General features: G+C 44.2%; 1 protein-coding gene across 1 annotated transcript in view; it reads left to right on the top strand.

Annotated features, from left to right (window-relative positions):
• Nucleotides 1-1,553: 1,553 nt before the first annotated feature.
• LOC126399200 (beta/gamma crystallin domain-containing protein 1-like) overlaps nucleotides 1,554-15,150 on the top strand; it is a 39,183-nt gene continuing 25,586 nt past the window's right edge. The window contains exons 1-9 of the mRNA XM_050059043.1: nucleotides 1,554-1,693; nucleotides 1,861-1,932; nucleotides 2,207-3,624; nucleotides 4,179-7,602; nucleotides 8,369-8,548; nucleotides 11,503-11,541; nucleotides 12,349-12,467; nucleotides 14,371-14,527; nucleotides 14,783-14,922. Coding sequence (XP_049915000.1) covers nucleotides 1,885-1,932; nucleotides 2,207-3,624; nucleotides 4,179-7,602; nucleotides 8,369-8,548; nucleotides 11,503-11,541; nucleotides 12,349-12,467; nucleotides 14,371-14,527; nucleotides 14,783-14,922 — 5,525 coding nt within the window. The 5' untranslated portion in view covers nucleotides 1,554-1,693; nucleotides 1,861-1,884. The remainder of the gene's footprint in view (nucleotides 1,694-1,860; nucleotides 1,933-2,206; nucleotides 3,625-4,178; nucleotides 7,603-8,368; nucleotides 8,549-11,502; nucleotides 11,542-12,348; nucleotides 12,468-14,370; nucleotides 14,528-14,782; nucleotides 14,923-15,150) is intronic.

Below are 15,150 nucleotides of genomic sequence, written 5' to 3'. Positions count from 1 at the left end.
GCTCTGAAAAATATTTGATCTGGGGCGCACAGTAGCTCAGTGGGTAGAGCAGGTGTCCCATTTACAAGGGCTGTGTCCTTGCTCTGGTGGCCGTGGGTTCGATTGCTGCATGTCATCCCCTCTCTCTTCCCATTTCAGGCTTAAACTGTCCTGTCCAATGAAGCCAAAAAATAGTCTATTAAAAGAAAAACACTTACTCCCACAGTTCATCAGAAACAATCACATTCAATCCCACCAAATTTGGAGATACATGGTTTCCATTGGACAGGAAGGGTGGGGGTAAAATTGCAATCTGATGAGTAACTAAAGCTGTCAGTCAAATGTAATGGAGTAGGAATAAGATTTGCCTCTGAGATGTAGTGGAGCAGAAAAACTATAAAGATGCATAAAATGAAAATACTCATTTAAAGTAAAAGTACCTTGAACTTGTACATAAGTACAGTCCTTGAGTTTATATAGGCTACTTATATTTCTGAAGCATTCAGTAGAACTGTTTTTGGTTTTTGTGTGGGGTCAAGACGTCAGGTGACTTCTAGTGTTTCAATCAATATTGTGACTCTAACAGTGCTTTCACACCTGCCCTGTTTGGTTCGGTTCACTCGAACTCAAGTTTGTTTGAACACAACAATCGCACTCCAGACCGAGACCTTCTTGAAGAGGTCTCAGTCACTCGATCTGAACCAACTGCAGTCACATGACACATTGTTTGGGTTAAACATGAGCATGTTACAGTCCTGGAGGATTATTAATGTGCACCTCCTCCTGTACTGCCTTAATATGCACATTCAGCACATCCAATGCATCAAAACATTGTTTTCTAGTTGGAGCCGCGCCTCGTTTTCAAACTGTATGGTTTGACTAAAATGAACAATGACAGCAATATAGTCCACGATGACCAGCGCTAAAATCAACCTGCGTAGTTGTCCCTCCATTGTGACATTAGAAAGTGTCACATTTATCTTTGTTTTGTTACATTTAGCAATGCAAGTTTGTGACAAAATTCGTCCCTGATTCGGACCAAAGCAAGACAACTCTAGGTCTGAAAGCACCCGAACATTACTTGTAAAACATTTGATGACTGTTAATAACAAGTAGAAGAAAGATATAAGTTACCTACATAAAAACTGTATCCAGATAGCTCAAGATGGTTTTGAGAAATTACATCAAAACTAAAAAATTGTTACAACTGCTCCCAGTCTCCCCTACTGAGCTGCTTAAAGAATCACAGTAATTGCAATGGGAGTAGTTGGGAGTTGTTAATATTTAAGTAGGTAAAAAATTTTAAATATTTGTTTTTCTTTTTAAATTATCATCAACAAGCAGCCAGTCACACAATTAAACCTGAGTTCAGCCAGCAAACACACACCAGCATAGTGAAACTGTGGTCAGGTGGCCGACCACTTGTTGGCACACCGGCTTCATAGTGACACCAGTGTCAGAAATTTCCGAGGAGTACGTGAACGCACCGTTTTACCACCGGGTTGCGTGCGCTGGAGGGGCAGAACTTCCACGGCACACACTCACACTTCTCCGATGCCACAGTCTGCCCAGTTGTGGATGCTTTACTGGATGCGAGGAGGACTAAACACAACATGTTCATGTGTTAGACACTTATTTCAGTGCAGATCCTTTTCTGTACATACATTTTTTGGAGGGGGAAAGTTGGAAAGTTTTCTTCTATGTCTAATTAAGGGTGAGTTGACTTTGAAACTACTGCCAGAAGGAATAAGTTACAGCCAAGGATGGATCTGTCACTGTGCTGCGGCAGAATATATTTTTTGTAATGATTTTCTGCTTGTTTTTTATACTGCTATTGTTTATCCTGGTGGAATGATTTTGTTTTTGTTTTATGCTCTTTAGGAGTTTTTGTTCTAAACAAAAATCATGTTCACATCCTACATAAAGAATCTGAATGATTTGGTATTTTCTACGGTAAGCTTACAGGTTCTAAGCACTCCTGCATGTATTTGCAATGCTGAGAGATGCATGGCCATACTAAAAAAAGTGTCTGTGAACAAACCTCTACTTATATTTACTTTAGATCCCAAGCCTGCACTCCCTTCCTTTGTTCAGTGGCAAGTTATGATATTTGCACTACCACGTGTCAGCTCATTAAAAGCATATTCATTTGAGATAAGCATGTCGATAAACTGCTGCTGCGTGTGTGTGCAGATGTTTATGTGAGTTCTTCTCTGCTTTGATTTAGTCTGAGGACCCTGAGGAGCAGCAGAGCACCGGGGTCTTGGGTCGTATCGGGAGCTGGCTTTCTCCATGGAGGGGAAAGAGTCCAAAGAGTCCCACTGATAATGCCTCACCAACTGGTGATCAGGCTCTTAGATCAGAGAGAGAAGAAGAGAGCGAGGAGCCTGTGAGACCCCGGGCAAGGACACAACAGTGGGAGGAGAAGGGCCAGAGCTCCAATCCAGATCCACTCTTTTTCCCCAGAGACATTTTTCCCTGTGAAGAGGGGGACGCCACGCAGTCTGCCCACAGAGTCGGCTCTGTTGTGAGCAGCACTGAGAGAGCAGAAGGAGGTCCAAAAAAGGAGGAGTTTGCGGAGAGCAGGAAGAAGAGAGCAGGGCAGGGCAAGGAGAGGGAGGAGAGCAGCAACGGTACTTCAGCAAGCGGGAATCCTGAAAAGAATGCCAGCCATCTGACACATCTCTCTCCGTCTGCTGAGCAGGGAGTGGTGTGGGACTCTGACCGGGCCCACACCCTGCCTCAGGCCCCGAGACGAGCACAGGCACAGGCCCAGGCAGGCGGGAAGCTCCATGTGTACCTGGAGGAGACCAGCGTGACTCAACACGGCCAAGACACCTGTGCTGGACAGGAAGTTAAAATCACAAAAAAGAACTTAAAGGTCCTCCCCAAAGCAAAGTCATCCCCAAGTTTTGATTTGAGCTCAATTTCAATAAGCGCAGAGAACAAAAGGACAAATGTTAGGCCGGCTATTGGGACGCAGAGTTATTACAGTGCCCTCGTGGGAGTGTCACTGAAATCACGCAAAGACTCACAGTCATCGCCTGAACCTGTAGAACAAACAGACACCGACAGCATGGGGCGTAAAAACGCAGCCAAGAGGAGAATCAGGAAGAACTCTCAGGGAGATGGAGGCAACAGCCCGCAGGAAAAAATGTCTCCCAACACCCAACATGTCCCAGAGGGAATCCCTACATCAGATAACTCCGCGACCAGTCCTCAGGGCAAAAGTCCAAAGACACACATGGGAGAGTCGTCTGCAGACTCCACCTCCAAGCACCACCCCACCTCTCAGGCTTCACCTGAGGGAGCGGAGAGTAAGACTTCCTGCTCCAAGTCAGTCAAGCAGTTGGACGGATTCCAGGACTCAAAGTCAGTCACTGCAGCCGGTCTGGCGTGTGTGGTTGATGGGGGCGCAGCAATGGAGGACGACGACAGCCTTTACAAAGTTGAGAGGAAGACAGAGACACCAGAGTCCAAACGCAGGAGTATCAAAGTTTCTCGAAGTGAGGTGAAGCTATTTACAAAGAATGTGCCTCTGAAACCAAAGCAAAGTCCAGCGGGTGACACCCAGGAACTTAAATCAACGCTGAGGAATAACGAAGATGAAGCGAAGGATAAGCCCGAAACAGAGATTGATGCAAGGTAAGTCTTCACCTGAATGGGACTGGGTAAATATAAACATGGTTTGTGATTTGTTTCTGAAACAATGACTCATCACATTGCATAAACTGCAGCTATAAAGCTTTATCAATAATATCTTCCACTTAAAACACCATTTTTTAAGGATTCTTGATTTCTTTATTTGTCTCGAGGGAAATTTGTCTTGTCTTGTAAAGAATAAATGTTTATTTTGTCCAACATTTGCAAATATTTGAACCTACCTGTCAAGCTTTTGCCTAGCATTGCTGTCAAAAGAATGTGTGGTAAATGCAATGGGTGGATTGTCACAGGTGTATCGACTCTGAAACAATGGTGTGAGTCATAATACACAAGGTACAGCCCTGTGCTCAAAGACTGGCACTGTAAAGAACAGATCAGACAAAACAAATATGTCAGATTAAAGTTAATAAATCGCCCACACATTAAAATATCTTTTTCCTGTGGCAGACAACAGTGCATATACACATATACAGACAGTTGAGCCAAAATTTCAAATGTATGTTTGTATTCAAACCTTAACCTCTTCTCCTACACAGACTGCACCAACTGAAGAAAATTGACGAGGAGCCTAAGCCAGGCGTTGGCCGCATTGCAGATAAAATCAGCCTCTTTGAGCGCTCGACAGCGAGGGTCAACAAGCAGACCTTTCCAGCCCCGAGGAGCGCGGATGTCTCTCCTGTCAGGAATGCCACGGATAGGCTGAAAGAAAATTTGTTTCTGTCAGAGCAGAGGTCAAGATCAGCTGAACGTTACAGCCCCACCAGGTCCAGCTCTGCTTCGCCTGTCAGGGAGAAGCTGATGACGATCAAAGAGCAAGCACAGAACTTCGCAGAGGCGTCTGAAACGGCGCCTCAAAAGCCAGCCTTGATAGGGATATCTCAAAAATCCACCTCGTCTGTTGCGGTGGCTGCAATGAAGTCACCAGAACTGGACAGTCAGGGTAGACTGGATACTAAAGTGCAAATACAAGCAAAAGCAAAGTCAGAGATAACTTTGAAACCAGATGAACAAGATACCACAGCTGTAGGGGTAAAAACTTCCATCCCTAAAGAACAACCAGCAGACGCCATAAGAAACGACACAGTTGCCTCAAAAACAGCTGATCAAGGTACGAAGCCTGACAGCGTTGACGCACATGTTCCAGCTAAAGGGACAGGTGATGCAGAACTGACTGACAGCATTAGCCCACAGTCCAAAGGCCCGAGCAGAACGGGCTCCCGCTCTAAAAGACGAAAAGGTAGGGAACCAACCAGTCCCATGAGCCCGAGTAGTGAAAACGAGCCAGACTGCTCTACAAGTAAAGCAGAGCTCACTGCAACAAAGCAGAAACAGGTGGATATTAAAGCCGAGGCTGCTTCTGCCTCCAGACAGCTCACAGAGGAAGTCTCATTACCATCTGATAAAGCCCAAGGAAATACATCAGACAAACAGTCTCTGCCTGATACCAAACAGAAAGCACTTAGGAAGGATTTGGAGCTTTTAGACAAACAGAAGAAACAGTTAGATTCTTCATTTAAAAAGGAGAGTATTGACAAACTGGCCAACAGAAAGGAGAGATTGCCTGAACCGTCTGTCAGCAAAGATGAACCCGATACTGGTGCTCATAGCAGCGGAACAAAGACACCTATTGACAAGGATCCCGTTATTTTACCTCAAAAGGAGGAGAAGGCTGGGGGACACAGCCTCTTATTCACACAGAGGAGGGAAAAGGACTCCAAGGACAGCAAAGAAACTTCAGCCTCCCCCGCCTCACCTGCAGTACAACGACCTACTAAGAAGATGGAGCCACCTGATGAACATCCCAAATTAGATAAGGAAATGCCATCTGAATCAAAAAGTAAAGCAAAAGAAAGGGAGGCAAACACAAATAAGGACACAGAACTAATAAATCCGGCCGAGAATAAAATTGTGGAGAAATTAGAAAAGGTTGAGGGCGAAAAAACTGAGAGGAAAAACAAAGAAAAACCACAGCTGCTCCCGCGTTCAGATAAAAATACCCCAAAGGCCAAGGTTGCAGACAGCAGACGAGGTATCTCGGGGACAGAGGGGAGCACTGCTAGAGATGATGAAAGAAAAAACGCTGAAAGAAAAGATGAGACACAGCTGGTTAAAGTCATGACAAAACCAGAGGCAAACCGTGCAGAACCGGCCGCTCAGTCCTCGAAAAACACCGCCGTTACATCAGACCTCCCTGCTGAAAAACAGTGTGTCAGACAGACTAAGACTACACGTCCAGAGACGACTCCTGTTTGTGCCGATAGCCACACTAATGAGGCCGCGAGTGTGACCAAGAGTGGGAAAGGGCCTCCTGAGCTGCAGACAAAGTCCGCAAAAAGCCCTGGAACAGAAACAGAGCCAGCGGTGATTGCAGCAGAACCACAGCCTCATTCTGTATCTGTGGAAAAAACGGAGAATTCACCAGATGACTCATGTGCACATGGAGCTAATGATGCTCAGCTCCCCAGCTCAAAGTCTATTACCAAAGCAACTACAGCAGCTGAGAAAGTGGCTGTAAAAGCCGCTGATGGCACTCCATCTCTGATAACTGCACAGACTGATAACAGATCAGAGAAGGACTCGTCTGTTAAAGAGCCCACTCCTATTTCTGTCTCTGAATCTGCGAGCGGCAGGGGAACAGAGTGGGATGATGGGAAAAAAAGTTCAAGTGTCAAATCAGGGCCCTCAGAAGTCATAGTCTCAGGAGAAGGAGACGTGATGAAACTAGCTGCTAGGCGCCAACAGTGTGAGGAATCAAAAAATGCAGAGAGCACAAGTGATATCACTTCAGTCAAGGGCACAAAAAAAATAGCACAGAGCGCCTCTGACGGCGCCGCATCAAGCTCTGCAGTTACTGTGGTAGGGAAGACAGCTGAGAAAACATTCCAATCAAAAATAAATGAACTTTCACCTGTTGCTAACGGTGATATCTCTGCACTTCCACAACTCCACACAGTCAAAAAGGAAGCGGTCACTAAAAAGCAAAGTCTGAAAGCACTTACTTCCCCACAGGCCAATAAGCTGTTCTCAGAGCAGCGTTCAGCCATGAAGAAGCTCCATTTGCCACGGGGACTGAGCAAAGATGATTCCGCAACACACCATGACGCCCCCTCTAGCTGGCTGGATGTAGACCTGCCTAAGAAGAAGCTTAAATTCCCACCACCCAAACTGACCTCTTCTGGAAGTGAGAGCAATCTTTTGGACGCTTCTAGTGAGTTAGACGACGCCGATTTCATTGAGAGAATCAAGAACCTCTGCGCCCCGTTCTCCCTCCCGCCACGTAAACACAACCAATTTCGGCTACCTCAGCCGCCATTCGCCATGCCCGCCATCAAAGAGGTCGGCATTGAGAAGACCTTTGACCCAGAGGAGTTTAAGTTTGGCTTAAGGAAGAAGAACAAGTTCACAGTGGATACAGCCCCGAGCTTTTTAGCCATGCTCCAGAACAAGGAGACAAAATCAAGCCTGAAGCCTGCCAGGGCGAGCTTGGCAGACAGGAGCCTGCTGCTCAGCAGCCTGGACACTCACTCTCGCCTCAGGGACAAGAGCCCCGCCGAGGATGAGGAAGGTGAAAAGAAGGAGGAGGAGAAAGACGAACAGGTCAGAGTGAAGTCTCGCTTGGAGGGGAGCTGCGTCCTCAGCAGCCTCACTTCCTCCATCTTCAGAGGGAAGAGGAATGGAGTCCAGGCGGAAGGCACCAGCTCCGGGGATGTGTCCCCCAGTGATACCCCTCGGCAAAGCCCCCCGCTGTCAAGCCCGACTGCCACAGCTCCACATAAAAACACACAGGCCCTTGGCAACAGAGAGGAAGCCCAGGCTGCGGAGGCTGTGGTCAGTGACTCAGGCCCTCCACTTCCCTCCTTTAACGACATCAAGCTGCCGGACTATTTAGAGAAGTACCTCCCCCGAGATCCTGCAAAGCCAGTGCAGAGCACACAAGGACAGGAGCAAGTCAAAACAGAGGTTAGTTTCTTCTGTGTGTTGTTTCCAACAAGTAAAAATGATGTGAATGTTAAAGATGAGGTCTCTCAGACAACATACATCCTGCTAGCACAAGCTGAACTTCAGTTATTGACCAATAACACCATCAATCAGAGCGTATTAATCATCCCGTGACAGGAAATACTTTTAGAACCAAGCGCTCTGTTTTAACACGTCTCTAAATAAAGTGCTGCAGGAATGAGTCCAGCAACCAGGAAATGAGTTAGCATTTTAGCATTCCCAGTTCCCTTGTTTTGAAGTCAATGGCTTTTTTGAATGGTTTTTTTTTAGATGCCTGAAATAAAGTCTGTGGTTAACACAAGCATAAGAGACTTTCCTGTTTGGTTATAAGACATGAAATGCATCAGTGAATACCCCAGTTATGAATTTTGAAGCTTTTATGGGTCTTAAAAAAGGCGGTTGCTAACAGGAAGCTAATCTAGACTACACTGAACACGGCTTTACAGCCTTGTTGTCGTGGCAACATTAAGTCATACGACCATAGTTTAGTTTGTTTATAGCTTAATGTTAGCTTCCCATGGTGTCCACAGAGCTTATTTTCTGCAATAATCCAAAATCAAATGGGAAAATCCTGTTGGATTTTTGACAAGGGAACCACACTAACTTCAGCGTCAGCCTACTTGAAGCACTCTCTAACAACAAATATCACTTCTGTAAATTTTTACTAGCAGAGAAGCCCAAGGAACAACTTTCACACATATCTGTTTATTTTCCACTTATTTATCAGGTTAATGGAAAAATGATAACTCCCGTCTCTGGAGGTGAAGCAGACCTGGCTGTGAAACCAGCTCCGGTGCTTCCTGATGCCGTGCCTCCATCTTTACCTGATATTACTCCGATCACACACCCTGCAGTCCCTGAGCTCAAGCAGCCTCTGGCTCAGCCACAGGGAATACTTAGAAAAACTGTAAGTGTGCTGCATACATACTATCAAAGGATACCTAATGGTTTAGTATCACAGATTGAAGCTACACATCTTTTTTTAAGTACATGTATGAGCTTAGACAGCTCACTGAACCAAGAGGTGACCTAGAAACTATTTATACCCTTCATTTCCCTTGGAGCTGCTTTACCTACGCTCTTTATGGAAAATCCAACTGTTTATTTTAACACTATTTGCACTTTGGTGTCGTCATCAGCGGGGAAGCTTCTCAGTTCTTTTGCCTTGCTAGTCTCTAAAGATGATTCAGGGTAGAAACTAGTAATGATGTGGGTAATGCTTTGTTTGAAATTTCCAAATAACTTCCTTGTAATTTGGCACTAATTAAAGGGACAGCTGCAATTAAACCCAAGTAAATATTCAACCAATAGCAATTCATGATAGGTTTTTGTTGTTGTTGTCCATATATGTCAAGTGGGAGGGTGTGTTTTGTAGATGACATATGGGGAGTGACGTATGACGTGTGTGTATGAATCAGTGCAGCTCGAGCTGACGGCCTGAACTAGATCGCAGGCGTCGCTCCATTTGTTGGAATAATTTGACTCAAAGTTTACTGAGTGAACATGCCGTGATTTCTCAGTTATTTATTTATTTATTTTAGATTATTTTCTCAGGCTTTTCAGCCTTTAATGACAGGATAGTCAGAAGCGTGAAAGGGTAAGACATGCAGCAAAGGACCATGGACTGGAATCAATCCCCCAGCTCTACCCACTGAGCTACTGTACACCCCCGTCTCTCTGTTCATCATACCAAATACCATGGTTCTTTCCTGAAAACTCTGAAATTACAAATTTCTATGATTAAGTGTTATTTAATGTGTTAACTTTTTGGTCTGTATACTGTCTCATCACAATTTCCCAAAGCCCCAGTTGACATATTCAAAGGTCCAGTGTGTAGGATTGTCTATTGGCAGAGATGGTATCCAATAATTACATCTGTATGTTTTCATTAAGCAAAGCAAATTTATTTTAACAGCACATTTCAGCAACAAAGCAATTCACAGTTCTCTACATAAAGCATCAAAAGCGTCACAACAAGGTGGACAAGAAACACATTATTAAAGGACATTTAAAAAGCAATTCATTAAAGAGCCAGAGAATAGAAAATACTAAGTTAAAATGTACTGAGACAGGCATAAAATACAAGAATAAAAGTTATAGTGCTGTTGAAATCAATAATAGAAATTACAGTGCACATTTAAGAAATGAATGAATGAAAAGGCAGCAGCAAACAAATTAGTCTTCGACCTTGATTTAAAAGAAGTAAGAGCCGGTGCAGACCTGCAGTTTTCTGGGAGTTAATTCGAGATATGTGGTGAATAAAAACGAAATGCTGCTTCTCTATGTTTAGTCTTGACTCCGGGGACACAAAGCAGACTGGTCCCAGAAGACCTGAGAGGTCTGTATCGTTCATAGTGTAGCAGAATATCAGAAATGTGTTTAGGCTCTAAACCATTTGGTGCTTTGTGAAATTAGTGTATAATCACCTGGAAATAGGAATGGTTGTTTTTGTTACCTTAAAATGAGCCGTTTGTATCTACATAGTCAGCGGGTCCTCTTCCATGGAGCCCACCATGTTGTTCTACAGTAGCCCAGAGTGGACAAATCAAACACTGGCTCCAGAAAGGGTGGTTCTCATTTTTGTCTGCCACTGTAGTTGTCCCACACACATGAATTTTCCTAGTTGACCAATAGTCGAGTAGGGCCACTAGTTGCCCGCATGTTTACGATATTAATTTAATTATTAAATGATATATTTTGGTGGTTTGAGTTGAAGGTGTGAGAAAGAATAGTATCAGTAACATTGTTAACACTGTGCTACATTACAGAGAAATACAAAACCGTACTAATGAACCTTCATTAATATAGGCCTATATTTTATCTACAAGTGCACGTCACACACTGAGCGAGCCGCCTGTTAATGACGCTGTGGGCTAATGGGCATGTAGCTACTTCCATGTTTCAGATGATACGTCATGTTTGTAGTCGACCAATGAAGATGAGTTTACATATCACCTTGGGTTCGTCCTTCACCTTCTCAAAATGATCCCACACTTTGGATTTCCTGCCCGACACGTTATTAACTAGCCTGTGGAATAACCGCAAGTACCAGCCCTGGAAATTAACCTGACTCCTGAGTCCTGTCTGACTGCTGAGCGTGGCCACTTCCTGTGTCTGTCCTTTCACATTAAATTCTCATAAAAGGTTTTGATTTATTTTGACAAGGCACAGCTCCCAACAGAGTTCCATGTTTGTTTGTTTTTTCTGCAACTAAGCAACCAATGAATTCCTGCCGACTAATGACTTTTCTGGTTGACTAACGTTTGGTCGACTATCAGGGAGCAGCCCTGTGGCACACGGAAGAAGTTTAAGTTCTGCAACCTCACTGCTAGATACCACTAAACCCTACACACTGGACCTTTAAACTGCATGTTTAATTTGACCAGCAGTCTAAAATCCTAAATTATTCAGTTCAGTATAAATGTAGAGGAAGTAAATATTCACACTTGAAAAGCTAGAGCATGTGAACCTTTAGCATTTTTAAAAAATAATTACATAAATCTTTAATTGATGATCAAAATTGTTACCGACTTGATGTTGCAAGCTAGTTGGTGTGGGGTTTTTTTGTTTTTATTGCAGCCATTTGTAGCTGCCAAACTCACAATTTGCCTATGTTGTAAGCATGCTGTGTTAAGCAACTCTTTCCCTGCTGGCTATGCCCACCACTGTGCTGCTTGAATACAAATCCAAAACAGTGCAGTCTCCACGGACCCAACTGTGTCTGTGTAAGTAAACTGAAAGGTCGGGGCATTCAGCAGGCACAGAGCTGCTGCACAAACAAACGCACATTAGCATTTTATAGAGCTTTGCTGTAGTCCGTAGCCTTTGTCACAGTGAAAACTATGTGTCTTTGCATTCCAGATAAGAACTGCCAAGGGATTTCACAAGCGCCCAGGAAAGGTACGGTAGGCACAGCTTTGCCCACACACACAACAGAAACAAGACAGAGAGAGGAATCCGGACAGACAGCTCTGTCTGTTCTGTGAAAACATCTGCTTTTCATATGGTGTTCTTGGGGGTAAACAAAGTATGTAAAAAAAGCAGTCTAGTGCGAATGCTCAGCTGGATGTGATTACAATCATGGCGTTCAGAGTTGCCAGTGCAGTGCAGAACTTGTGGTTCTGCATTATTGTAGAACTTCATTAGCAGTTGTTGCAAGAAAGAAAGAAAGATATTCCCCTGGCGCTCAGCATTTTCAGCTTCTTGCCCTCACGTTGCTTTAATTCAGTCTACCTCCAGCTTTAGCTGTGCTGGGGATCTTCTGTCATGACTTGTACCAACCAAACCAAACAGCATGAAGGATTTCAGATTTAGAGTACATTTGACGAGGGCTTTTAGAATTAAATTAAAACATCATTATCGACCACAGAGTCTCTAGAGCAGCCAGTTTGTGCAGTACAATATTTCTAAAGTTCAATATTCTGTTGGCTGGTGGAATAAAAATGTAACTTTTATATTAATTAGAGTGGTGTATTACATTAACAGTACGCCCCGGTGGTTCAAGTAATGGGGCGCCTGTTGATGCTTTTTGTTGTAGATACACATAAATATGCTTTCACTGTAAGCATAAAAGAGGAAAGTACCGAGCCATTAGGTCTCAGCACTCTGTGAGTCATCATTCACTGTAATGGAGTAAGCACGTAATGCATTTTTAAATTTTTCTCAAGTGTTGATCTTTTTGACACTATCCTTCATGTCTCCACACAGATGGTGTTGTTCGAGAAAGCTCAGTTCAGCGGCCAGGCGCATGAGATTTACAGGGACTTAGCAGATGCTATGTCTCTGCAGCTCTCGCCTCTCATATCTGTGAAGGTTGTTAGAGGATGGTAAGTAGCGACTTTGGACTGGAACGACGAACAGAAAGTGTGCACTGAAGTGTGGTTCTAATTAGTGTCAAGTGGTTTTGGGATGCCAGTGTGGCCCGCTGGCTCCTGGATGTGTCATTAATTTAATGAAATTGAGAGTTCAGCACTTGATGACTGTTATTATTGAACCACTCTTACAGTTTTTTCCTTGTAAACCTTGTTAACAAGCAAAGTTTCTGTTTACATTGAGTGTTGGCAAACAAATTATGTGTATCCTTGAGGCCAGGCAAATGTGTTGAATGCACGTCCTTCCCTGTGAAACATGATATTTTTCTTTGAGCCTGCTTTATATACATCCATATTTACTTGCTATCAGTCTTCTTCACTGACTTAGCTGAAGCATTGCCTCTTTCCTGACGAATCAAGGCCCAGACACACCAAACTGACATCAAAGAACTAGTGGCGATGAAGGCCAACTGTTGCGTTGCCTTATGTCAGCTCTGTCTCGGCCAAAAATTACACTTGAACGCACCAGGAAGACTACAGCTGATGGCTGACTAGCATGTACGTTCTGGACCTGAGTGATACCTCCATACCAGCAGGTGGCAGCAGTCTGTATTAGTCATTCAAAAAGGGAAAAAGGGAAGACGGGTTCAAGATGCTAGTTAGCCAGTTAGCACATAACACAACCCAGTGTTGAAAGATCATGTGCTAGTGAACAACAACACAAACAACTACAAACTCAATTTGTAAAAAATATAATCTAACCTTTTATTACAAGTTTGTTTCAATCTCTCACCCTCTTGACTTTAGCTGTTTGCTTTCCTCACTTCCCTTTCTCTTCCCATGCAAAACCTACACTGCCGGTCAGAGTGATTCCATTCACTGATGGGCTCTGCTGTCTCAGATGCCGATTCAACTCGCTGAATAGTCCGAAAAACAGCTGACAAGGGTCGACTTGTGCCAGTAACAACTCATTTAAATTTTATAAGGATTAAAATTGCGCATAATTAAGGGTGAGCCACTTGATGCAACAGCCTGTCTGCAGATAGTGTCCTCCTGCTTTCAGTCACATCCTCTCGTCCGTGTCGAACTCAGGGTTTCAAAATGGGAGCCAACAAGTCAATGGGTGTCGTCAGAATAGCTTTGTCCATTGTTTTATACAGTCTGGGGCTGCTAGGCACTTTTTTTACCGGCTCTTTGAGCGTGGCTGGTATTGTTTTCACCTTGTGAGTCTGTGTGTGTGCTCTTAGAGACATCTATTGAAGCACGACCAACCACAGATGCAAAGTGCAAGGTGTTTATGTGTCTGTCTGGGGACAGATTTTGTCAATGTGTAGCGTCACAACCGTGCAAGATGCAGTCACGAAACTGTACAGGTGTGTAGTTGAGATCACAATGAAGGTCAGGTGTGAAAATGGGTATCGTCCGAGCAAGGGGAGCAAAAGTAGAGGGTAAGAAAGAAGGGAAGGGGCCATTGCCTCTCCCCCCAACTCCCCAACTTCAATGTCTCTGGCCCACATTTGTCGCGGATCACTGTATCCAGTTTCAATTTGGTCATTCCCGTCCACTGATTCAACTCAGTCAAGGGCATATTGATTAAATCTGGCTCAGTTCACCTGTTTCACCGAACTCATGTTCATATCCTGTGCCATGATTGGGTGGTTGGCGTGATCCCAAAGTCCTTTGCACAGAGCTCAATTAGCTGCTCCCCCGTTTCCACTTTTTATGCCATGTTAAACAGTCAGCTACCTCTTCTCATCCAGCTTTTGGTAATTCCGGTATGCATATCTCCCAAACTGTTGCTTTGCTTTAAGGTACTATTTATACCACATACATTTATCCTAGTCTTTACTCCCTTCTTTTCCAACATATAATTATCTCTTCCTTGCCATGTGTTAACTCATCTTTGTTTTCACTACAGCTGGGTGCTCTACGAGAAGCCTGACTTCCAGGGACGCACCATCGCCTTGGAGGAGGGGGGCACTGAATTGACAAACGTGTGGGCAGAGCCTGGGCCGGAGACAGAGCCGCAGAACAACCAACCGATGCGGATTGGCTCGATTCGACTTGCTATCAGGGTCAGTGCTCCGATTGATAAACACTTCCCCCTCATTGAGCCTCCAGCATTTTCAACATCTCCATCGTCGTCACCTCACATGGCCCTCTGAAATGTAGCTAATAAGTGATATTGCTTTATTGATATTCAGTTCAGACTCCCCTAATAACAGAGGGAGTGTAAAGAAGATTAAAGTCGTACTTTGCAAAGGAATGATGCAAGGACTAGTTTGGGCTGCTGCTGATAATTGCTGTGTTTGTTTCCCCCCTCTCTGCAGGATTACAGCCTACCCCATATCGATCTGTTTACTGAACCGGAGGGCCACGGCAGAGTAACACCTTACCATGATGACACAATAGAGACGGGCTCGTTCGGCATCCCGCTGAGCACCGCTTCCATCCAAGTGCACTCCGGGGTGTAAGTGTGTCTGTTTTAGCAAAACAATCGTTCAGATCTTTGACCTCTGGTAGAGCATGCGTGACAGTATCGAACAAGCAGACGAAACCAAATCATTAGCAAGACACATAGTCTACTTATTGTGATTGATCAGAGTGGTAGATGGGTAGTTATCTGGAGATTAGATTTTATTTGAAATGCAATTCATTTAGCAAATAACGTGTGTCATTGCTTTGGAGCTAATGAGAC

This window comes from Epinephelus moara, chromosome 12 (assembly GCF_006386435.1).
Source record: "Epinephelus moara isolate mb chromosome 12, YSFRI_EMoa_1.0, whole genome shotgun sequence".
NCBI lineage: Eukaryota > Metazoa > Chordata > Actinopteri > Perciformes > Serranidae > Epinephelus > Epinephelus moara.
This window is presented reverse-complemented; position numbering and strand designations above follow the sequence as displayed.